Source organism: Oncorhynchus mykiss, chromosome 1 (assembly GCF_013265735.2).
Source record: "Oncorhynchus mykiss isolate Arlee chromosome 1, USDA_OmykA_1.1, whole genome shotgun sequence".
NCBI classification, from domain to species: domain Eukaryota; kingdom Metazoa; phylum Chordata; class Actinopteri; order Salmoniformes; family Salmonidae; genus Oncorhynchus; species Oncorhynchus mykiss.
Genome location: NC_048565.1, coordinates 33,302,376 through 33,327,961, shown reverse-complemented (window position 1 = coordinate 33,327,961; position 25,586 = coordinate 33,302,376). Strand labels below are relative to the sequence as shown.

General features: G+C 41.3%; 1 protein-coding gene across 2 annotated transcripts in view; it reads right to left on the bottom strand.

The window, feature by feature from the left end:
- Window positions 1–1,438: 1,438 nt before the first annotated feature.
- Window positions 1,439–25,586, bottom strand: part of sema3e (sema domain, immunoglobulin domain (Ig), short basic domain, secreted, (semaphorin) 3E) — a 58,000-nt gene continuing 33,852 nt past the window's right edge. The window contains exons 2-17 of one of the 2 annotated variants that reach the window (XM_036976081.1): window positions 22,843–23,003; window positions 12,460–12,519; window positions 11,766–11,885; window positions 10,661–10,754; window positions 9,941–10,057; window positions 7,315–7,460; window positions 7,036–7,150; window positions 6,846–6,915; window positions 6,593–6,737; window positions 5,033–5,258; window positions 4,700–4,791; window positions 4,532–4,573; window positions 4,144–4,310; window positions 3,835–3,902; window positions 3,544–3,677; window positions 1,439–3,428 (exon numbers count right to left, since the gene is read on the bottom strand). In XM_036976081.1, coding sequence (XP_036831976.1) covers window positions 2,877–3,428; window positions 3,544–3,677; window positions 3,835–3,902; window positions 4,144–4,310; window positions 4,532–4,573; window positions 4,700–4,791; window positions 5,033–5,258; window positions 6,593–6,737; window positions 6,846–6,915; window positions 7,036–7,150; window positions 7,315–7,460; window positions 9,941–10,057; window positions 10,661–10,754; window positions 11,766–11,885; window positions 12,460–12,519; window positions 22,843–23,003 — 2,309 coding nt within the window. In that variant the 3' untranslated portion in view covers window positions 1,439–2,876. Of the gene's footprint in view, window positions 3,429–3,543; window positions 3,678–3,834; window positions 3,906–4,143; window positions 4,311–4,531; window positions 4,574–4,699; window positions 4,792–5,032; window positions 5,259–6,592; window positions 6,738–6,845; window positions 6,916–7,035; window positions 7,151–7,314; window positions 7,461–9,940; window positions 10,058–10,660; window positions 10,755–11,765; window positions 11,886–12,459; window positions 12,520–22,842; window positions 23,004–25,586 lie in introns of both variants that reach the window. The other variant, XM_036976076.1, reaches the window with a different exon arrangement.

The window sequence follows — 25,586 nt, the reverse complement described above, 5'->3', positions numbered from 1 at the left end:
AAAGGTAGGGCCGTGGATCAAAAAAACTGTCAGTATCTGGTGTGAACACCATTTGCCTCATGCAGCGCTACACATCTCCTTTGCATAGAGTTGATCAGGCTGTTGATTGTCGCCTGTGAAATGTTGTCCCACTCCTCTTCAATGGCTGTGCGAAGTTGCTGGATATTGGCGGAAACTGGAACATGCTGTCATACACGTCGATCCAGAGCATTCCAAACATGCTCAATTTATGACGCGTCTGGTGAGTTTGCAGGCCATGGAAGAGCTGGGACATTTTCAGCTTCCGGGAATTGTGTGCAGATCATTGCATCATGGGGCAGTGCATTATCATGCTGAAACATGAAGTGATGATGGCTGATGAATGGCACGACAATGGCCCTCAGGATCTTGTCACGGTATCTCTGTGCATTCAAATTGCCATTGATAAAATGCGGATGTATTTGTTGTCTGTAGCTTATGCCTGCCCATACCATAATTCCACGGCCACCATAGGGTCTCTGTTCACACCAGTAAACCGTTCTCCCACACGACACCATCCAGTACATCTGCCAGTTATTTAACTAGGCAAGTCAGTTAAGAACAAATTCTTCTTTACAATGACGGCCTACCGGGGAACAGTGGGTTAACTGCCTTGTTCAGGGGCAGAACGACAGATTTTTACCTTGTTCGCTCAGGGATTCAATCCAGCAACCTTTCAGTTACTGGCCCTACGATCTAACCACAAGGGTTCCTGCCCAGTACATTTGAAACCGGGATTCATCCATGAAGAGCACACTTTTCCAGCGTGCCAGTGGCCATCAAAGTTTAGAATTTGGACACTGAAGTCAGTTACAACGTTGAACTGCAGTCAGGTCAAGACCCTGGTGCGGATAACGAGCACGTAGATGAGCTTACCTGAGACGGTTTCTGACAGTTTGTGCAGAAATTATTCGGTTGTGAAAACCCACAGTTTCCTTAGCTGTCCGGGAGGCTCGTCTCAGACAATCCGGATGTGGACAATCCGGATGTGAAAATACCGGATGTGGAGTTCCTGGGCTTGCCTGGTTGCAAGTAGTCTGCGGTTGTGAGGTCGGTTGGACGTACTGCCAAATTCTCTAAAACAATGTTGGACGCAGCCTATGGTAGAGAAATTAACATTAAAGTCTCTGTCAACAGCTCTGGTGGACATTCCTGCAGTCAGCATGCCAATTGCACATTCCATTAAAACTTGAGACATCTGTAGGATTGTGTTGTGTGGCAAACTTGCACATTTTAGAGTTGCCTTTTAGTGTCCCCAGCACAAGGTGCACCTATGTCATGGCAATGCTGTCTAATCAGCTTATTGATATGCCACACCTGTCAGGTGGATGGATTATCTTGGCAAAGCAGAAATCCTCACTAACAGGGATGTAAACAAATTTGTGCACAACATTTGAGAGTATTAAGATTTTTGTACGTATGGATCATTTCTGGAATCTTTTATTTCAGGTTATGAACCATGGGACCAACACTTTAATGTTGTATTTATATTTTTGTTCATTATTAAAACTCAGAGAACATTCAGGATGATGATGACTGCGGGAATAATGTAATTTAAAGACTTCAAAAAAGACTCCATATAAAAGAGGGATTGTAATGGAAACCTGATAAATGTTATGCTGTCAGAATATAAAACGGTTGATTTCCTCCAATAGGTTTGAATATTCATGAGACAGGCTCCTCGGTCTAGCCAATGACATGCTTGGATGGTCACTGTGGCGTTCTTCCTTATTTGGGAGGGAAAATATGGCGACGTCGATTGTCTTCTGCTATGGTTATTATGAACCCCCATCTGTAGCATCATTACTGACAGCAGAGAGAGAGAGAGAGAGAGAGAGAGAGAGAGAGAAAGAGAGAGAGAGAGAGAGAGAGAGAGAGCTGATATGAATACTAATCAACCAACTCTATAACTACCAGTTGATTGCAGTTCACATTTAAGTTGTCCATTTATTGAAGAGAAAATGCATCTGTTGAGATACACTGTGGATATAATTAGATTTCTAATGGCTCAGATCAAGTATCTAAAACTTTTATTGAGTGGTACGTCTATAAAATGTTATATAATCCCTTTTCCATCATCAATAGTACATTATGAAAACTATTATTGTTGTTTTCAAACGTTAAGTTCCGTGGTATTTATTATGGATGCTATTCTCGGATCCGCAGACACAGTTCTGCGTTACTGTAATCATTCAATGATGTCAACTCATCTAGATCTCCTCAATCTCCGACAAGTCACACCAAACTAACTTACAAAGTATAGTAGGAAATATTGGCGTACATCATCAACTTTACCAACTATACAGTAAAACAATAATAGAGTACAATGTCCAGTTGAATTAATCAGTTCTAAACCATTACTAAACTCAAAGCAAAAAAAGAATGTGTTTACCATAACGTTGTGTATTTTCTAACCAGTGGTTTTGAACACCGAGCAGCTCAAGTGTATCTCTAGAAACATTTTATTTCTGAGGAATCGGTTTGAATGTTCGCTATCTGTGGGTTCAGCTGGGATGGCTATGAATCTTCTGTACTATGTCCGTTCAGAGAAGCTGTCAGCACTGTGGTCTTAAGGCCACAATGTTATAAATAGTTCAACTGTTCTATGTGCCTTCCCTCTGACGGACACTCAGCATTTGCACCAGTGGCAAAGATTACAGCAGAAACAAGGAAAGGTTAAAACACAATATGACATAACATGTAATATGGTTATAAGAAGGAAGAAGACGTTACGGTAAAGTCTAAAAAAAATAAAGTGTCACGTTTTTCTAGCTTAGTTTGGAAGTAGCATTCTCTACAACAACAAAAAACTGGCCCATTGTGTGTGTGTGGTTGTTCTATCCTCTCTCTCCCTCCTCTCAGGTGTCCATGGTGTGTCTGGGGGTTCTGTGAGGCTCTCCCCTCCCCCTTGCCCTCCTCTCTCCTCTTCCCAGGGGCTGGGTGTATCTAAGTTTGGTCTTCCTGCGTCTTTTCTCTGAGCACCAGACCCTCTCACAATACTCCTCCAGCCGCTGTGTATCTCGATATCCTATAAGCTGGAGGAACTCCTTGTACCACAGCCGAGAGGTAGGGCCTGGAGCTGGAGCGGGGGCCAGGGAGGACCCTGGTAGGGCTCCTGGTAGTCTGGAAGTGGGGTCAGAATTGGAACCAGTGTGGAGGTCTGGAGGGGAATCTATGGGAAGGTGACAGGAGGTTGCTGTGGTCTCCCCTTCTTCCTCTCCTTCCTCCCCTGTCCTGTGTATCAGGGCACTGACCCTCTCCCCTCCCAGCACATGAAGTGTTATCCTCAGTAGGGTGTGGACATAGCCGTGTTCTACCGTCTGACACACGTACATGCCAGCGTCCCCAATCCGCAAAATCAGGAACAACAGCCCGTGGGTCGTTATGACTACACTCTCATCACCTCTGACCTGGGGGAGGGAGAGAAGAGGGAGGGGAGGGGAGGTAAGGAGAGATGGAAAAGTAAGGAAGAAAGGAGGAAAGTGGTGTATATGTATATACAGTATATATATATGTCTGTCTCACCTTCTCTCTGTCTGGACCTCTCTGTATGTACCACAGAACTCTGGCCTGTAGAGAACGAGGGGTACACTCCAGTAGAGTACTGTTATTCTCTACCCCATACACCTGCCTCTCCTCCGCACCCTGGTACTTCTCCCCTACACACACACACACACACACACACACACACACACAATTCAGCAGTGACCATTGACCATTCTGTTACCTCAGCAGGCCAAAGGCCATTGGCCAAGGAGTAATTACTTTCTACCCCCCCCCACACACACACACCCCCAAACACACACACAGACTGACCATCAATCTGCAGCCCGTTGCATAGCTGTACAGCGTTGCCATGGCGAACATCCTGTCGTCTGAATCGTCTGCTGAGAGAGAGAGGGGGAGTGGCTGTTAAATGGGCATTTGGGAAAGTGAGATAAGGACATAGTGGCATCAAAGGGAAGAACGGGAAGGGATGATGAGAAAGAAGGAGGGGATTAGGCAGGATAGCGGTGCTAATGATTGCTATGTGATGCCTCTGCACCGCTGTGCACATGTTCATATGTCTGTGTGTGACTGTACATGCCTGTGTCTTTGTGTATGAGGTTTGTGTTTCTGTCTCACCTCTTGGTGTAGACCCCAACAGGGTAGTATCGTGAGCAGGTGAGTCCATCCCAGGCACAGTAAGGATCCCTGGCTAGGCAACAGTCGGCACACTCTGACCCGTACAGTTCACATTGATGGAGCCTCACCTGAGCCACACCCACCTCAGAACCCACATAGAGCTGTTGCTATGAAAACAACAACACAGGGACCAAAATTAACAGAGGTACACATTTTTGTAAATATCAACATCATAAAACGCTTTGCCTACTGTCATTACATTTCCCGACATTCGGATAATCAATACACTGTCATCTTGTGGCTAGATGAAGATACTGCAGTTTTAAACAACCATGCTTCAAAACAATGTTAGTAACTATGATTTTAACATGATAAATAGTTGTCATACTCGTTTTGCAGATATGATGATCTCAGTTATTGGCACAGGGACCTAGAAATAAATAACATGAAAACATTTTGATCTTCCATAAACAAATCAAATTGTCGAGTGCCAAGAATGTGTAATTGATGCAATGGCCATCTTTTGCCATATGGTGGCGCTAAATAACAGCAGTACCTTGAACACCTGCAGTTCCTCCAGTAGTACTTCCTCTATGGTGTCTGTGTCTTTGTTGTAGATGCTGATAACCTTCAACACAACAGAGTCGTCTACGGGAGAGAGTATTTAAGTGATGTAAATATCACACCTTCACCAATACAACCACCCAGGACATCCAAATAGTAGAGAGTCAAAGGCTTTGTTTTGGGATGTCAGTGCCTGTCTATCTGGTAGGCCTATCTTACCTTCCTGTAGATTGTGATTGTAATTCTGCATGTGATCAGTGGAGGGAGCTATAACCTTGGTGATACACAGCACTGGATGATCATAGTGTAGTGTCAGTGTGCATACCTCTGCCTATGTACAGGACGTGGTAGTGTCCATCCTGGGCCTGGACGCGGTCCACAGCAATCTGGGTTAGTCTCCTCCCTCCTGGCTCCGTCTGCAGTAGGACAGGTTTCTTGTGGAGGGGCAGGACCGGGCTGGACATGACGGGGTGGGAACGCACAAAACGCATAACCTCATCAGGGAACTCCTTAGAACCTGAGAACCCACCACCGTTCACCTTACTGGCACACTGGAGAGAGAGAAGAAGGGGAAGAGATGGAGAGGGAAAAGGGATAGAGAGGGAAAAAAGAGAGAGAGAGGAAGGGGAAGAGATAGAGGGAAAGGGGATAGAGAGGGAAAAAAGAGAGAGAGAGAGGAAGAGAGTGGAAGAGATGGAGAGGGAAAAAAGAGAGAGAGAGAGGAAGAGAGAGGAAGAGATAGAGAGGGAAAAGGGATAGAGAGGGAAAAAAGAGAGAAAGGAAGAGGAAGAGAGTGGAAGAGATGGAGAGGGAAAAAAGAGAGAGAGAGAGGAAGAGAGAGGAAGAGATAGAGAGGGAAATGGGATAGAGAGGGAAAAAGAGAGAGAGAGGAAGAGGAAGAGAGTGGAAGAGATGGAGAGGGAAAAGAGAGAGAGAGAGAGAGAGGAAGAGAGTGGAAGAGATGGAGAGGGAAAAAGAGAGAGAGAGAGGAAGAGATGGAGAGGGAAAAGAGAGAGAGAGAGGAAGAGATGGAGAGGGAAAAAAAAGAGAGAGAGAGGAAGAGAGTAGAAGAGATGGAGAGGGAAAAAAGAGAGAGAGAGGAAGAGAGAGGAAGAGATGGAGAGGGAAAAAAGAGAGAGAGAGAGAGAGAGGAAGAGATGGAGAGGGAAAAAAGAGAGAGAGAGAGAGAGAGGAAGAGAGAGGAAGAGATGGAGAGGGAAAAAAGAGAGAGAGAGAGAGAGGAAGAGAGTGGAAGAGATGGAGAGGGAAAAAAGAGAGAGATAGAGGAAGAGAGAGGAAGAGATGGAGAGGGAAAAAAGAGAGAGAGAGAGGAAGAGAGTGGAAGAGATGGAGAGGGAAAAAGAGAGAGAGAGAGAGAGGAAGAGAGTGGAAGAGATGGGGGAGAAGCAACATATGAATAAGAAAAAAAAACATTACAATGTCAAAGACTCAAATGGTTACTATTGAAGCTGTGTGTTGCAGTATAATGATAGCACTGATTATCCTCTTCTCTGATGTGACCTGCAGAGACAGCTACAGTAGCTCTGACATTCACAGGAAATGTTGTATAACGACCTGTAACACTCTTTCTCTGCAAAGGGCAGCTGCCACAGACACAGGCACAAGGGGAGTGCTGTGACTGTACAATGCTGCTGCTGGAATATCACATTTTTGAAAGACATTATTGAAAGTGTATTGTTTGGATATACAGTATGGAGTTTGCTGTAATGGAGGTGCAACTTAGAAAATTCCTAAACTACACTTTTCTTGATGTCACCAACTATGGAGTGCATGGATCCTTACTTATCGGGTATGGAGAGCCAATCAGGTAATGTAAAGCCTATTGATAAGTCAGTATATGTTGTAGCTGTAGGTTGTAACTCACAGATCCAGGGCGTGGGTAGGGGACCCGGCCTTTGTATGGGGTCCAGTGGTGCTCTGGTCTCTCCCGGTGTGCAAATTGGCCGTTGAATGCTGCTCTCACAACATCCATGTGGTACACACACACTGCATAGCCCTGGAACACAGCACTGAGGAGAGGAGGGGTGTAGATTGAGAGAGAGAGAGAGAGAGAGAAGATATTCAATACAATATACCAGTACTTTTTTGAAAAAACACACGTGACTCTCTCAGCAGACCTTGTAGTACTGAAGAGGCCAAATATCTCTGGATTCTTCTCATCCTTGTTCTTCAACACAAATACATCCTCTGAAATGAAACACATGGGAGAGAGAAAGAGAGAGAGAGATAGATTTAGGGTTCCATTAAGTGAAAGTACTATAGGTGTATCACCTTCTCTAGGAAACACACACGAACACACAGCCGTACCTAGCTCATCGAAGTGTGTGTCGATGCCGTTGGGTCCAGCCACAGAGCAGATGAGACGGGTCTTTAGGAAGGAGCTCCAACGATTCACCAACATCCTCTGACCTCCCTGGTCATTCTGAAGGGAGGGGATGGAGGGTGAGGGGAGAGGAGAGGAGAGGGGGAGAGGGAGAGGGAAGGAACTGGATTAGATTTGGAAGGAGGCGAAGGAAGGGAGGACATGATACAGTATGTGGATATGCTGGCATGCAGAATAGAACAGAGCATTTGTGCAATTCTTACCGCACAGACCCGTCCCACCCGGGTGTAAACAGCCTTGTTATTAACCCCCTCTGCGTCCATCCCTCTCTCCGTGAAGAAGAAGTAGACCTTGTCATCATCCCTGTCATCGTTATCAGGAATCACCACCGACCCAATGAACTTAGGCTCTAGAGGAAACATGACAGTTTCAGAAAGAGAATGTGACCGCAGGATTACAAAGTTCACTTTGCCTCCAGGAAAATATAACATACTTCTACATTTATGTAGAGAGCATATACAATATACCATGTGAAAAGTCCTTGTTATTAATATTCTTGCAAATACTTGTTACTTTAAAAGGATACTTTGCATCACCACCTGGTACGGCAACTGCTCGGCATCTGACCGTAAGGCGCTACAGAGGGTAGTGCGAACGGCCCAGTACATCCCTGGGGTCAAGCTTCCTGACATCCAGGACCTATATAATAGGTGCTGTCAGAGGAAAGCCCATACAATTGTCAGAGACTCCATTCACCCAAGTTATAGAATATTTTCTCTGCTACCGCATGGCAAGAGGTACTGGAGCGCCAAGTTTAGGACCAAAAGGCTCCTTAACAGCTTCTAACCCCAATCCATTAGACTGCTGAACAATTCAGAAAAATCGCCACCAGACAATTTACATTGACACCCCCCCCCCTCTTGTATAGTGCTGCTCCTCGCTGTTTGTTTTGTTACCTATGGATAGTCACTTCGCCCCCACCTACATATACAGATTACCTCAACTAGCCTGTACCCCTGCACACTGACTCCGGTGCCCCCTGTATATAGCCTCGTCATTGTTTTTCTTATTGTGTTACTTTTTATTATTACTTTTTATTTTAGCCTACTTGGTAAATATTTTCTTCTTCTTGAACTGCACTGTTGATTAAGGGCTTGTAAGTAAGCATTTCACGGTAAAGTCTACACTTGTATTCGGCGCAAGTGGCAAATAATGTTTGATTTGATTTGAGACACATGGTATCCATGAGTTCATCTGACTCTGGGGAAGTAGATAAAGGGCCTAATTGTCAAAATCCTAATGTATCCCTTTAGAAGGGATATGCGAGATTCTGGCAATTAAGCTATTTTTCTACCTACCCAGTCAGATGAAGTCGTATGGATACCATTTTTATGTCTCTGTGTGCAGTATGATGGAAGTTAGACGTAGTTTTGTGAGCCAATGCTAACTAGTGTTAGGCCAGGGTAAAGAATGATTATTCATGGGCACTGCAACTTAAGATATTACTCAAGGTTTAATTATTAGAGCAACCAAACAACTTCAGGGGACAAATTACATGAAGGATAAATAATATGAGCTGAGAGCTGGCACCAAACTCTAAACTAGCGCATCCCCAGCAACCCCTGATCTTTATACCCCAGAGCCCCATCATCTGGTATAAAAATGAAAGTCCTCCAATTACGGTCCCACAGTACTCCCTTTGCAAAAGAAACGTAGAGTCTTTTGAAATGCCACATGCAACATACAACAATATCACTACAACATTTAGATGACATGCAGGCCTGACTAGAATATTAACAGAAAGTAACACAACAGCACAGTACGAAATTATCTTCTTTCTTTTTTTAAGCAAATGTGTGTGTTCCTTCAGGTCCATGCTCACTCAATAAGTGAATGATGACTAGTAGGTCAGGTGGCCTGGATGTTGTTGGTAGGCCCATGTTGTAGTGTGCTACCATCGCCGTAGTGCTCTAGGCACCTCTTGCTCCACAGCAGTCGTCCCCAGTCACTGGCCAAGCCTGCAATGCCTCGGCAAAAGCCACCGAATGTCTCCTCTTCGATCTCTTCCTTTCCCCAAATGACACCATCCACAGTTAGCTAGTCCCACAATGTGCCTGAGTTCCCCACAGCCTCAGCAGCACAAAATGGGGGGGGGGGGGAAGTATGTACATGTACGCAGGCAGAGATGACAGAGAGAGAAAAACATTTCTCTGCACGTACAAACTCCTCCTGTCCAGAACTTGTAGGTAAAGCTAGCTACTATCTAGCCAGCTAGATAACTAACACAAACAGATGGTCATCTAACATTAGCTAGCAAAAATAGCATGTGGACAATGGGCAAAACAACGTCCAACATGATACTTTTCAATAAAAACATTGGCAGACAAAATACAGGCACAGGTGTCGTCTCATGTTGCTGGAAGTAGTCACAGTAACCAATGTTGAAGTCCTGCTGTCATAAGCATTGCTGATGTCACTCACAATGAAACTCTTTAGCACAGAACCACCAACCAGGTTGGGAAACTCCAGTACATCGACAAGCTAGATAGGGAGAAGCTCCGAATCAGCTCCAAATGCAGTTAGGAAAGTCCAAAACCCGGGGAGTTCATTAGCTTCCAGTCTTGAAAGAAACACCGCTGTCACCAGATGTAAGGCCGGGGTAAAGAATGATTATCCATATCCGTGGGCTTCAGATACTCAAGGTTTAATTACTAGAGTAACCAAATGCTTAAAAACATATTTTCACTATGTCGTTATGGGGTTGTGTGTAGATGGGTGAGATTTTTTTATTTTTAACTCTTTTGAATTCAGGCTGTAACACAACAAAATGTGTTGGTGAGTACCAGAGACCAAACAGAAAGTAGTAATGAGAAATGCCTGGCCACTGACCGTTGAGCTGTTGTCTGTTGTCTCTCTCAGTGCGTGTGTAGCTTTGGTTGTTCAGTCGACACAGAGCTGCATCATTTTCCCAGTAGTCTGTATACAGGCCAATATATAGCTCTCCTCCTAACACACACACACACACACACACACACACACACACACACACACACACACAGAAAAAAAACATAATAAACCAGATGTTTAATCAGTTAACACCTCATTTTCCACACATTACATTGAATTAAGAACAAAATTACAATCAATTGCAAATTATGTTTGGTAATTTTTTGTTTGGTTATTTATCGCAATCTGAAAATAACGGATTTATAATGAGTTATTTCCACACGGTGGCAGCATTGTGCTAAAACTAAACCTGCCTCTAAGCCTCCGTTTCCCAAACATGTTTTGCCCTAGTACACAGTTGTTCAAATAATCAAAGCTTGATGATGAGTTCATTATTTGAATCCGCTGTGTAGTGCTAGGGAAAAAGCTGAAACGTGCACCCCTTGGGGCCCCCAGGACCGAGTTTGGAAAACGCTGCTCTAAGCTCTGTGCAATATACTCAATAACAGCAATTCTACTAGAGTATCAGTCTTCTAATAGGGTTAGGGCTAAGTGTGCCTGAGACAGAGAGTTATTGAGAAAATAATATATCATGAAACACACAAGAAGGTAGAAAGTGAAACAACAGAAGTGATAATGTCTTGTAGTGTGTGGTCTTCTTACTGTCCAGGGTGGAAGTTACGGGGCTGTTGTAGTCATAGGGACATCTCCCTCTTCCACTCTCTACACTCTGCTCCTCCAGCTCAAACTGTCTGGCCTGGGGACCAAAACGTATCAGTGAGAACACACACACTCATGCTCGCTCGCAAATGCACACACACTTCGTAAAATGGCCTGTTTCCGAGTACGTATTGGTGTGATCAAATTAAAAAAATATATTAATCATAGTGTCACATATAAACAAGTACATTAACAGTATATAAAGCAGAGACAATGAAGAGCTTGGGGGGCTTTGACAATGGTGAGGTGTGAGTGTCACGATATGTTCCAACATCTAGCAACCGTTATTAGAAGCACCTCTCAGCAAACAGGGGGGGGATGTCTCAGGCTGGACACAGTGGCAGTCAGAATTGCTAGTCTCTATTAACTATTGACACCCCTGTGTTACCATTATCAAACAGTAATTCGATAAAGCTGCTTTTTCATCACAGATACAAGTCTTTAGATACTCTGAATGGCAAGGAAGTGACAAGAGTCTTCAGATAATTAGCAGTACGAAACAAGGGTATTTGGTGTAGTGACACATTGACATCCCTGAGCTTGACCTTAGCCATAGCATGTTCTGTTCTTTATTCTGACTGAAGTCTTGTGGGAGACTGGTTTGTTTTCCCTGCTGGTGCTGTTGTCACAGGTCCTCTCAGACAGACAGGGGATGATATAAATTAAACTAATTTACAATCCAGACAAACACATTCCCTCGCTCACTCAGAGGACACAGACTAACTATCAATACCAACTTCCTCTTCTCCTCCCCCTCTCTCCTCTCTCCCTTTCTCTCTCAAAGGACACACAAACATCAATAATGTCACACCTTGTGTCTCTATGTGTATCTCCTTCAGATGAATAAACCAACTCCCTGTCTCTCTCTGAGGAAACATAAATTGACCATTGGGCGTGTTGAGGTTTTTACAGCTCATTCAGGAAAGACTGCCGGTGTCTAAAGAACAGATGACGAGACTGAGCCAAAACAGCAGCATGTCCTTCTATATGTTCGCATATCAACCTTATTTGCAATAACTACAAGGAAAAAAATCCCATCCCTGCTCACCTGTCCTGCATGTCCCACCCTGATGGTGGCACAGAGAGGGTTAAATGCTCCTGTTCCACAGGCCAACAGGTGTGTTGTGTTAAACTGCTGCAACACCTTGATGTAGTTAGCACACTCTGGCTGTAGGGGAGGGGGGAGAGGGAGACAGAGGGGAGGTTAGGTTAGGTAGGTAACTTGAAGTGTATGGCGTGTCCGAATATCTGTACTTGCATTTTAAATTGTAGGCTGATTAGGTATGCGAAAATAGAACATTTTATAGTACAGTATGTCATTATATCTATATTTTTTATGAGTATGCTTTAAATGTCAAGATATCATACTAATTTCAGGATTTTATGTGGTACAAATTCCTTTCACGTTATTGAGGAAGATAATTGTCTTTTCAGAACCATGTGTTTAACACAGCTGATAATCAGCTGACAATCATGAGGCTGTGCTGTACCAAAATGCTCAAATGGCGGGAAACAACGCACATGCTCATTAGATGTCGCATTCTCAGTATGGGTGAGCCTAGTATGTTGATATTTATTGTTACGGCATACATTTTTGCAAAACAGTACGTTCTAAATAGTATGCAGTATGAATGGCACACAGTGTGTAGTTTCAGTAAGTATTAGGCAAGACAGATATCGAACACACTGCATATATGTAGGGTAAACTATGACAGATGTAGATGTACATCAGATTCTGTTACCTTCTCTTTACCCTTCATCATACAATCTTCTACCTGTGACTCAGAGCTGGCCCAGTCAATCTGATGAGAGATGACAATAAATAAGACACTAACAGATGCATACGGACATGCAAACACACACTCACACATGCACACTTTCTGTCTGAGTGTTCAGCATAACATCCTGTAATTAACGTTTGTTTATGGGTGGACTGAACCACAAAAGGTCTCCATAACCACCATAACCATCCTGAAGTGTCTGAACTACACTCTTAGAATTAAAGCTACCCTGCCTTTAGGGTTCTAAAAACTGCTCAAAAAGGTTCCTTGAGGAACCCTTCTGAAAAGAGTCTTCAAGGAACTCTTTGATGAACCTTTATGGGATGGGAGGGGTTCAATTTAGTACCTTTTTAATAATATATTGCAGAGGTGGCAGCTTGGCTTACTGGAGGCGGGGTTTTCAGATAGTTTTGGGCACCCGTTAGAGTGTCAAAAATGTCATTTTTGTTCATCATGATAAGTTCATACACTGCAAATGTCAATTTTCCGATATAAACAATGCTGATTACATATAGTAATACAGTGGTAACTATTCCAACTTTGGGATTTGCATAGGCTCTTGAGGAACTCATTCTCCTCTGTAAGCCTCAGTGAAGCTACACAACTATCAGTGTTCAACCTTAACATGTGATGACAATAGAACAGAACAGATGAACAGGAATTACATTTACTTGAAAGGGTGGCACAAAAAAATCTATCTAAAAGCCAGGCCCCTACTAAGCCATGCCTCCAGTCCAAGGTTCCTCCAGGAACCCGTTACTACATTAAAGGAAATCTAACTTTTGGTATTTGTTTAATTTGTCCATTGTTGATTTGATTTGAATTATTAGGATCCCCATTAGCCAATGCCAATGGTGACAGCTAACGAAAAATACATTACAGACAAAAAAAAATACTTTCCAATTAAGATACATTTAAAAACATGAACGTGTAATGTGTGTGTATGTGCTCATCTATCAGTTTCACACACATGTCAGTACATACACACAACAAGTAGGTCACATGGGGGAGAGGCGTTGTGCCGTGAGGTGTTGCTTTATTTGTTCTTTTAAACAAGGTTTGCTGTTCACTTGCACTATATAAGACGGAAGAGAGTTCCATGCACTCATGTCTCTGTATAATACTGTATATTTCCATTCATTTGTTCTCAACCTGCGGAGATAAAAAAAAAAAATCTCATTGATTTATCAAGACCAGTCCCCATGCTTGTATCAGAGCAGCATGAAACGATGCTGAAATAGTTGACCACAGCGGGTAGACTTTATTATTATTATTTTTATTATTATTTGACCCTGCTGGTCATCTATGAACATTTGAACATCTTTGCCATGTTCTGTTATAATATCCACGGCACAGCCAGAAGAGGCCTGGCCACCCCTCATAGCCTGTGTCCTCTCTAGGTTTCTTCCTAGGTTCTGGCCTTTCTAGGGAGTTTTTCCTAGACACCGTGTTTGTACACCTGCATTGCTTTCTGTTTGAGGTTTTAGGCTGGGTTTCTGTACAGCACTTTGAGATATCAGCTGATGTAAGGGCTTTATAAATACATTTGATTTGATTTGATTTTGGCTATTGCTTAAAATACTATTGCTTCTATCTTCTTACTATTGCTTCTAACTTCAATATGCTTTTTAAATAAATAAGACCGACACCACTTTTAACAGCACAGCATTACTCAACACTAGTGAGACTCATGTCACCTACGGCAGGCCTACAATAATTAGATTCAATGGATTGGAGGATTCTAAATGAATATTGAAGGGGTATTTTCCGTTAGGGCAAATCCGATCTGTGAGAATTTCTAAGGTGCTTTTATATCATTCTAAATGTATTAATAATTTCTTTGTTTATCTCATTGTCAAATAACCTATCCGTTCAACGCTGGGCCAAATGGTGACCACCCTCTGGGACTCCCAATCACAGTCGGATGTGATACAGCCTGGATTCAAACCAGGGACTGTAGTGATGCCTCTTGCACTGAGATGCAGTGACTTAGACCACTTTGCCACTCAGGAGCCATGACCGATATGCCCAATATATACATGTATTGTCCTGCTAATAGCCCATCCTAGAAATGTTGTTTGCAGAATTCACAGCCTGCTACACTTGTGAACAGGGTTAATGTGTTAACAGCGTTAATCATATTTTTTCCCCCTTCCACATGTTAAATGTTCCAATTGATATTTTTTTTTCTCGATCAATTAGTATACTTAAGTATAACGACAATATTTGTTGGATTATTTGTTCTGTCTTTTCTGGTGGATTAAACTGAAATTCCAACCAACTTTCTATAGCTTGTCTAAAAAATAACTATATTTTGGAGATGATTTAGTTTACAAATGACTGAAAGTGAGCGAGAAAAAGGCCATTCTTGAACGTGAGGTAAGACATTCTTACTAATTTCTAAATCAAGCCAGTTTGTTATTTATAATTATTTATTTATCTTTTTTTTTTTTTTTATGGGTGGGCCAATTGTGCGCCACCCATAGGGACTTCCAATCACGGCCTGTTGTGATACAGTCAACCTAGCTAAGAAATACATTTGTCGATACAATTCTCCCCCTAACCTCCCTCTTGGTAAGAGTCTATTATCCTGCAAATAGCCCATAATAGTGCTGTACAACGAGACCCGTCAGGACTAGGCTACAGTACTACCGTAAGAGCAAAATAATCCTAACATTTCCACACCTTAATTGTAGTCTAACCAATAACCAAATGGAGATAACCAATACCCAAACAGAGATAACATGAAATGAACGAGGAAAAAGGTGATTCTTGAACATGGGGTCAGACATTGTTATTAATTTGTAAATAAATTCAGTTTGTTATCTCTCCAGGTCACATCCGGCATGAGCATCAGACCAGCATCTGTAGCAATGTAGTTTGCAATGTGATGCAGTATCTTAGACCGCTGCGCCACTCGGGAGCATCCAGCACCAAAGTTTTTAATGCTGATCAATTGCCTTGCACAAGGTATCAACATTCAGAGAGGTGTTGGCAAGAGTCTATTGTCCTGCTAATAGCTCGTAATGGGTATGGTGTCCAGGTCAGGATAACCAAAACATTTCTTTATTAAAGACTAAGAATGTTGGTACTTATTTATTTTGATCCAAAGCCATGAATGAGTGAGTCACTCAGCTTTATGTAGGTGTCGATGCTATATGACTGTGCCTTCAAATGGATTATTTAGCAGACATCACTTGCTTAAATTCAGTCAACACATATATTTTAAGAATATCATGGAATATAATTGAACATTTTCATTTCTCTTAGAATAAAAACCTTAGTTTAACAACGGTTTAAGTTTTAGTTTTGTTTCTACTGACAAGTAGAAACAAAAAGAAGTGTATTTTTCCAGGTGCGTATGCAGGACAGAGGAATAGCAATTCTTAAACTGTTGTTCTAAAGTCATCCTCCTCATTCAGTTCATTGAAATGCAATTTTGAAGTTGTGCACAATTATCATTCTATCTGGTTTATGTTGCCCATTCATTGTCAGTTAGAGACACACTATCACCTTGGGACCCAAAAGCACCATCAGTACTTTAACTTCCCTTGCGCTGGTCTGGAGCAATGAAGCAGTGACACAGGGTACTGTACTAAACAACAAATGACCTCTAAATCCTGCAGCATAATCTCAAAACGTTTAGTTGGCATTCACTGTACTGACCAGCTCAAATAGACAGAAGGGTGCTACTGTACATGCTATCATCTCTCGGCATGTCAAGCCCACTCATTATCTCAGCCAATCATGGCTAGTGGGAAGGTTGCATTACTTTTCTTTGGCGAAACCAACTAGGCTTGTAATTGAATTGAATTAATATTTACATATGGTATGCAAGTTTATTATTAAGGCACGTGATAGTTCACATGTTCGAGAAGGCATTTCTGCCCCCAAAAAATGCATTTTGATAAAGAAAAAGAAGTGTTAAACAAATCAAAATAAATGTTAGATTTTAGATTCTTCAAAGTAGCCACTCTTTGCTTTTTATGACAGCTTTGCACACTCTTGGCATTCTCTCAACCATCTTCATGAGGTAGTCACCTGGAATGCATTTCAATTAACAGGTGTGCCTTGTTAAAAGTTCATTTGTGGAATTTCTTTCCTTCTTAAATGCATTTGAGCCAATCAGTTGTGTTGTAACAAGGTAGAGATGGTATACAGAAGTAAAAAGACCAAGTCCATATTATGGCAAGAACAGCTCAAATAAGCATAGAGAAATGACAGTCCACCCTTACTTTAAGACATGAATGTCAGTCAATGCGGAAAATGTCAAGAATTTTGAATATTTCTTCAAGTGCAGTCGCAAAAACCATCAAGCGCTGTGATGAAATTGGCTCTCGTAAGGACCGCCACAGGAATGGAAGACCCAGAGGTACCTCTGCTGCCGAGGATAAGTTCATTAGAATTACCATTCTCAGAAATTGCAGCCCAAATAAATGCTTCACAGAGTTCAAGTAACAGACAGATCTCAACATCACCTGTTCAGAGGAGACTGTGTGAATCAGGCCTGCTGCAAAATAAAGAAGGACCCTTAAATGAGTAGGTCTGTCCAAACTTTTGACTGGTACTGTTTTAATGTGGGCTATTTTCAGACCTTTCATGGGTAGCTTATCAAAGATAGACGTATTCCCAAAATATTTTGTTGTCAGCTATCGGGCTTTCAAGATATGTACCTTTCAAAATACAGAAATCATCCATGTATGATCCATGCATGATAGTCATCCATGTATGACTATGTCAACAATGGACGAATGAAACAAATGTCAAAAGATAGTTTGGGGTAGAATTTTCCTTTAATTAATACATTATAGCAGGGGTATTTCACTCTTACTCTATGATGTCCGGAGCCTGCTAGTTTAATTTAATATCTGATAATTAATTGCACACACCCGGTGCCACAGATCTAAATCAGTCCCTGATTAAAGGGGAACAATGAAAAAAAGCAGTGGAACTAGCTTTGAGGTTCAGAGTTGAGTTTGAAGGCATTTTAGGTATGTAACTAATATGTGTGAAATGCTTGATGATGTATGTGATGTAAACAGAGAGGTCTACTTTCTTGGGGACCTAAATATTGACTGGTTTTCATCTGTAACCAGTGCCTGTAATCTGGTTCAGGTTATTAATCAACCTAGCAGGGTGTTTACAAACACTATAGGAATAAGATCATCAACATGTATCAATCACATTTTTACTAATGAACTGATTGGATGCAGGGATCACAATATAGTGGCTATATCCAGGAAAGCCAAAGTTCCAACAGCTGGAACTAAAATAGTGTATTATAGTGTATAAGAGATCATACAAAATGCTGTGACTCTTATGTGGATGATGTTAAAAATATTTGTTGGTCTGATGTTATTAATGAGGAGCATCCAAACGCTGCACTTGAAGATTTGATAAAATTGCTTCTTCCAATTATTGATAAACATGCACCTGTTAAGAAACTGACTGTTATAACTGTTAAGGCTCCATGGATTGATGAGGAGTTGAAAAACTGTATGGTTGAAAGAGATGGGGCAAAAGGAGTGGCCAATAAGACTGGCTGCACATCTGACTGTCTGACTTACTACAAATTGAGAAATGATGTAACTAAACTCAACAAAAAGTAGAAGAAAATGTATTATGGTGCCAAGATTAATGAAATAAAGAGTGATGGAAAAAGCTTTGGAGTACTTTAAATGAAATTATGGGTAAAAAGACAAATTCAACTCCATCTTTCATCGCATCAGATGACTTATTCATCACAAAACCATATGATATTGCCAATTTTTTTAATGATTACTTCATTGGCAAAGTGGGCAAACATAGGCAGGAAATGCCAACAACGAACAGTGAACAATTGTTTTCATGCATAAAAAACTAATAATGAAAGAAAAGCATTGCACGTTTGAATTTTGTAAAGTTAGTGTGGGAGAGGTGGAAAGTTTATTGTTATCGATCAATAATGACAAACCTCCCGCATTGAAAACTTAGATGGAAAGCGACTGAGGATGGTAGCTGACTCTATAGCCACTCCTATCTGTCATATTTTTAATCTGAGCCTAGAGGAACGTCTTTGTCCTCAGGCCTGGAGAGAAGCCAAAGTAATTATGCTACCCAAGAGCAGTAAAGCAGCCTTTACTGGTTCTAACAGCAGACCTATAAGCTTGCTGCAAGCTCTTAGCAAACTGTTGGAAAAAATTGTGTTTGACCAAATACAATAATATTTTTCTGTAAACAAATTCAGCATGCTCATAGAGAAGGGCACTCAACACTGACGCAAATGACTGATGATTGGTTGAAAGAAATTGATAATAAGAAGATTGTGGAAGCGGTACAGTTAGATTTCAGTGCAGCCTTTGATATTATTGATCGTAACATGTTGTTGAAAAAAACTTATGTGCTATGGCTTTTCAACCTCTGCCATATTGTAGATTCAGAGCTATCTATCTAATAGAACTCAAAGGGTTTTCTTTAGTGGAAGCTTCTCTAATGTCAAACATGTAAAGTGTGGTGTACCGCACGGCAGCTCTCTAGGCCCTCTACTCTTTTCTATTTTTACCAATGACCTGCCACTGGCATTAAACAAAGCATGTCTGTCCATGTATGCTGATGATTCAAACATATACGCCTCAGCAACCACATATTAATGAAGTCACTGAAACCCTTAACCTCTTAGAGCTCTAGGGGCGCTATTTCATTTTTGGATAAAAAACGTTCCCGTTTTAAGCGCGATATTTTGTCACGAAAAGATGCTCGACTATGCATATTCTTGACAGTTTTGGAAAGAAAACACTCTGAAGTTTCAGAATCTGCAAAGATTTTGTCTGTAAGTGCCCCAGAACTCATTCTACAGGCGAAACCAAGATGATGCATCACCCAGGAATTAGCAGAATTTCTGAAGCTCTGTTTTCCATTCTCTCCTTATATGGCTGTGATTGCGCAAGGAATGAGCCTACACTTTCTGTCGTTCGCCCAAGGTCTTAGCAGCATTGTGACGTATTTGTAGGCATATCATTGGAAGATTGGCCATAAGAGACTACATTTTCCAGAGGTCCGCCCGGTGTCCTTTGTCTAAATTTGTGCGTAATCTTCAGGTGCAGGCATTTTCTCCTGGGATTCAGGAGAGAAAGCATGTTTCCAAGAACGATGTATCAATGAAGAGATATGTGAAAAACACCTTGAGGATTGATTCTAAACAACATTTGCCATGTTTTCAGTCGATATTATGGAGTTAATTTGGAAAAAAGTTTGCGTTTTGAGGACTGAATTTATGGATTTTTTTTGGTAGCCAAATGTGATGTATAAAACGGAGCTATTTCTAATACACAAGGAATCTTTTTGGAAAAACTGAGCATCTGCTATCTAACTGAGAGTATCCTCATTAAAAACATCAGAAGTTCTTCAAAGGTAAATGATTTTATTTGAAGGCTTTTATGTTTTTGTTAATGTTGCGTGCTGGATGCTAACGCTAATGCTAACGCTAAATGCTAACGCGAAATGCTAACTCTAGCTAGCTACTTTTACACAAATGATTGTTTTCCTATGGTTGAGAAGCATATTTTGAAAATCTGAGATGACAGTGTTGTTTACAAAAGGCTAAGCTTGAGAGATGGCATATTTATTTCATTTCATTTGCGATTTTCATAAATAGTTAACGTTGTGTTATGCTAATGAGCTTGCTGATAGATTTACACAATCCTGGATACAGGGGTTTTTTCATAGCTAAACGTGACGCAGAAAACGGAGCGATTTGTCCTAAACAAATAATCTTTCAGGAAAAACTGAACATTTGCTATCTGAGAGTCTCCTCAATGAAAACATCTGAAGTTCTTCAAAGGTAAATGATTTTTTTGAATGCTTTTCTGTTTTTTTGTGTAAATGTTGCCAGCTGAATGCTAATGCTAAATGCTACGTTAGCCATCAATACTGTTACACAAATGATTGTTTTGCAATGGTTGAGAAGCATATTTTGAAAATCTGAGATGACAGTGTTGTTAACAAAAGGCTAAGCTTGAGAGCTAGCATATTTATTTCATTTCATTTGCGATTTTCATGAATAGTTAACGTTGCGTTATGGTAATGAGCTTGAGTCTGTATTCACGAACCCGGATCCGGGATGGGGAGATCAGAAAGGTTAACAAAGAGTTGCAGTCTGTTTTGGAATGGGTGGCCAGTAATAAACGGGTCCTGAACATCTATAAAACTAAGAACATTGTATTTGGTACAAATCATTCCTTATTAAGTTATAGACCTCAGCTGAATCTGGTAATGAATGGTGTGGCTGTTGAACAAGTTGAGGAGACTAAATTACTTGGTGTTACCTTAGATTTTAAACTGTCATGGCCAAAACATATAAATTCAATGGTTGTAAAGATGGGGAGAGGTCTGTTCGTAATAAAGAGATACTCTGCTTTTTTGACACCACACTCCAAAAAGCAAGATCTGCAGGCTCTAGTTTTGTCTAATCTTGATTATTGTCCAGTTGTGTGGTCCAGTGCTGCAAGGAAAGACCTAGTTAAACTGCAGCTGGCCCAGAACAGTGACATGTTTTTCTCTTCACTGTAATCAGAGGTCTGATATAAATATTATGCATGCCAGTCATTCTTGGCTAAGAGTTGAGGAGAGACTGACTGCATCACTTCTTCCTTTTTTAAGAAATATTAATGTGCTGGAAATCCCTAATTGTTTGCAGTCAACTTACACACACCTCTGACACACACACCTAACCCACCAGACATGCCACCAGGGGTCTTTTCACAGTCCCCAAATTCAACACAAATTCAAGAAAGCATACAGTATTATATAGAGTCCTTATTGCAAGGAACTTCCATCTCATATTGCTCAAATAAACAGCAAACCTGGTTTAAAAAAACAGACAAAGCAACAATCATGGCACAATGCCTCTCCCCTCTTTGACCTAGATAGTTTGTGTGTATGTATTGATATGTAGGCTACATTTGCCTTTAAAAAAATATGTAGTTCTGTCCTTGAGCTGTTCTTGTTTATTGATGTTCTGTATTGTGATATGTTTCATATTTTGTGTGGACCCTAGGTAGAGTAGCTGTCACGTCTTGACCATAGAAAGCCTGTATTGTCTATGGTAGAGTAGGTCAGGGGGTGACTAGGGGTGTTTAGTCTAGTTTATTATTTCTATGTGGGGTTCTAGGTTTATTTGTCTATGTTGGTGTTTGTGTATGATTCCCAATTAGAGGCAGCTGGTAATCGTTGTCTCTAATTGGGGATCATACTTAGGTTGCATTTTTTCCACCTGTGGGTTATGGGATATAGTTCATGTTTAGTTGCTGGTTAGCACTCCATTGTCATCACGGTTTGTTTATTCTCTATTTTGTTTTGTATTTGCTTAAAGTTTCACTTTGGTCGCCTTGGTCCGACCATAATTATTACGAACATCGTGACAGTAGCTGCTGCTTTTGCAACAGCTAATGGGGATTCTAATAAAATACCAAATACGAAATAGGTTCCTCCAAGATCCCCTCACCTCACCAAAGGTGCAAAAATGAACCATTTACTAGCAATGGTTCCTTGAAGAACTCAAGGGATTCATTGAGGATCTTCAGGGTTCCTGGAGCCACCACTAATTCTAAGAGTTTAGTAAACATAGTGAATCTTTGTAATTCTAAAGGGTCAAGTTAGGACACAGCAACATGTTTGTATGGAAAACATCAGCCCCAAATCACTCTTTATCATCATTAAGTATATTATTAAATATATTATCAGTGATACTATGGAATTTCAAGAGAACAGATTAAAACATAATAATAAACATTCCCAAGACCTCATATAACTCAGTAGGAAATGGACAATAATAATCACATTACTTTACACTTAGAAATCTGCATTACAGATATGCTCCATAGTCAGTTGTAACTTATCCTCCTCTGTATGTCATTGTCTAACATAATTAAACAGAACTGAAGTTCATAAAACCTCATTATAACACAATTATTTACAACTTCATCCACCTCAGGGAAACAGTCAGATGTGACAGCCAGTCCCACCGACTCTATTGGCCAATAAGTATTATTACACGTGTGTATAGTGCTGGAGAAATATTAGTAATACATTATGGAAACAATTTCACGTAGCCTATGAGATGTTAAGGAAAGTTGGGATTTGAGACTGGGCATGTGGCAGTATCTCTCTCCTCTCTGTGTCCAGCCGTGCTCTTTATGGAAGGACTATGTGTCCAAACTTTAGTAACATAATAAAAACACACAAATATATACACTCTGTTTGGGTAACCTACTGACCTGGAGGGGCAAGAGTTCAAATCACCTCCACACACACACACACACACACACGCACGCACAGACAGACAGACAGACAGACAGACAGGCCTACCTCTCTGTGTTGGTGGTTAACTCTCTCCAGGCTGAGGGAGTACAGGGTGTTCTTAGCCCCTACATAAAGCCTCTCATGGGCCTCGTCCAACATCATGGTCTGGGTTTGCAGGGAGGGACCTGGTCCCTGGAACACCCACGTCCTGTTCAACTCCCATAGCTCTGTACAGAGAGAGAGAGAGAGAGAGAGAGAGAGAGAGAGAGAGAGAGAGAGAGAGACAGATGCAATGTTTAATCTCCTGCCAAATGTACGACCATAGCATTGCACAAACCCACAAAAAAATCCAATCAAAGTTTGACAAACTCCTGTGTCTGTAAGTTGAAATACCGCAGTGTGCAATACCATCAGCAACATTTGTGACCTGTTGCCACAAAAAAAGGTAAACCAGTAGGTCAGAAACACAAAGCAAATATTTATCTGCCTATTTATTCTTGACACAAACCGGTGAGTGGCACACATACACATTCCATGTCTCAATTGTCTCAAGGCTTAAAAATCCTTCTTTAATTGACCTGTGTCCTCCTTTTCATCTACACTGATTGACGTGGATTTAACAAGTGACATCAATAAGGGATCGTACTCTACCTTTCACCTGGATTCACCTGGTCAGTTTATGCATTTTTGTTTTTAAAACTTTGTGATATCCAATTAGTAGTTACAGTCTTGTCCCATAGCTGCAACTCCCGTTTGAACTCGGTAGAGGCGACGGTCGAGAGCCATGCGTCCTCTGAAACACGGCCCTGCCAAGCCGCACTGCTTCTTGACACACTGCTCGCTTAACCTGGAAGCCAGCTGCACCATTGTGTCGGAGGAAACACGTACAACTGCTGACGGAAGTCAGCGTGCATTCGCCCAGCCCACCACACACGATGGGACAAGGACATCCCAGCCTGCCAATCCTTTCCCTAACCCTAACAACACTGGGCCTATTGTGCGCTGCCTCATGGGTCTCCTGGTTGCTTACATGTGTGTGTGCTGAAAGAATACCCACAAATGAAACCCTCTATAAAACCAATGATGTAAAGACAAGATAAAGACCCTGGGTGATACAGAGCCTGAGGATATGTACCTCTGAGTCTGCATGATCAGGCTACCTGCTGTTGAACTAGAGAAATAGAAAAACTGTCCTTGTCTAATGTAGAAGGTGGCACTGTAAAATGTATCCTTGCCAGGAGAGGGCGCAATCAGATTCTGGGATGCTTCACCTGGGGAATGTTTATGGGGTTCATACATGTTCCGGGATTGTCTTTCAAATAAAATCCGAAGCCCCATGTTTGTCAGGTAAAGCTTGAAGTTGAATATTACATTTTCATCATCAAAAGATCAATATTTTTGCCTCAACTTTATATCCTTTGGGCTGCCATTCATAACTAATTAGCTTATGTTATTACAAAATGTGTGTGCTATTTTGAATAACCCACTAGCTAGTTAGCAAACCAAACCGAAACATTAGCGAGCAAGCCTTACGAAAGGTAATTCTGCTGTGAAATAATTGAACAGGCCTCCTAGTCAAGAGTCAAGACCAACAAAAAAGTGAGTGGAATAACAAAAAAGTGAGTGGAATAACAAATAGACTACCCAGTTAAAAAGTGAGTGGTGGAATCATTTTGGAGACCAAGCAGATTTCAAAGTAAAAAATATCAGAACTTAGGATGACATTTTGCCAAAGACGATCCTTTCAAATATTTCTGGTTTTGCCGCGGTCTGCGTGCCAACAGTTAACGGAGAGGTGAAATTACATCAGAGAGCCTGTTGTTGCTGCTGCATAGAGCCCCTGTGAGTACTACCAAACATTATGGTGATGGGAGGACAAGGAGGTTTATTTATATATATATATATATCTTGTGGGTGGTTGATCAACTTTAATATTGCAGACATATTGCGGCTTCCATCAATGTAATTGTCTACATCATTTCCATATCTTTGTTTGTAATTATATATATACAGTACCAGTCAAAAGTTTGGACACATCTACTCATTCAAGGGTTTTTCTTATTTTTTTACTATTTTCTACATTGTAGAATAATTTTGAAGAAATGAAAACTATGATGTAACACATGGAATCATGTAGTAACCAAAAAGTGCTAAACAAATCAAAATATATTTGAGATTTGAGATTCTTTAAAGTAGCCACCCTTTGCCTTGATAACAGCTTTGCACATTCCTGGCATTATTTCAACCAGACATGAAGGTCATTCAATACAGAACATTCCAAGAACTTCTAAAGTTTCTTCAAGTGCAGTTGCAAAAACCATCGAGCGCTATGAAGAAACTGAAACTCATGAAGACCACCACAGGAAAGGAAGACCCAGAGTTACCTCTGCTGCAGAGGATAAATTCAGCATCAGACATTGCAGCTCAAATAGAGGCTTGACAGAGTTCAATAACAGACACATCTCAACGTCAACTGTTCTGAGGAAACTGCGTGAATCAGGCATTTGTGTTCTAATTAATGCAAAGAAACCACTACTAAAGAACACCAATAATAAGAAGAGACGTGCTTGGGACAAGAAACATGAGCAATGGACATTAGACCGGTGGTATATGTCCTTCCGTCTGATGAGTCCACATTTGAAATGATTGGTTCCAACCGCTATGAGACGCAGAGTAGGTGAACAGATGATTTCCGCATCCAACTCATCCCAAACCATTTCAATTCGGATCAGGTCGGGTGATTATTTAACCAGGTAGGGTAGTTGAGAACAAGTTCTCATTTACAACTGCGACCTGGCCAAGATAAAGGC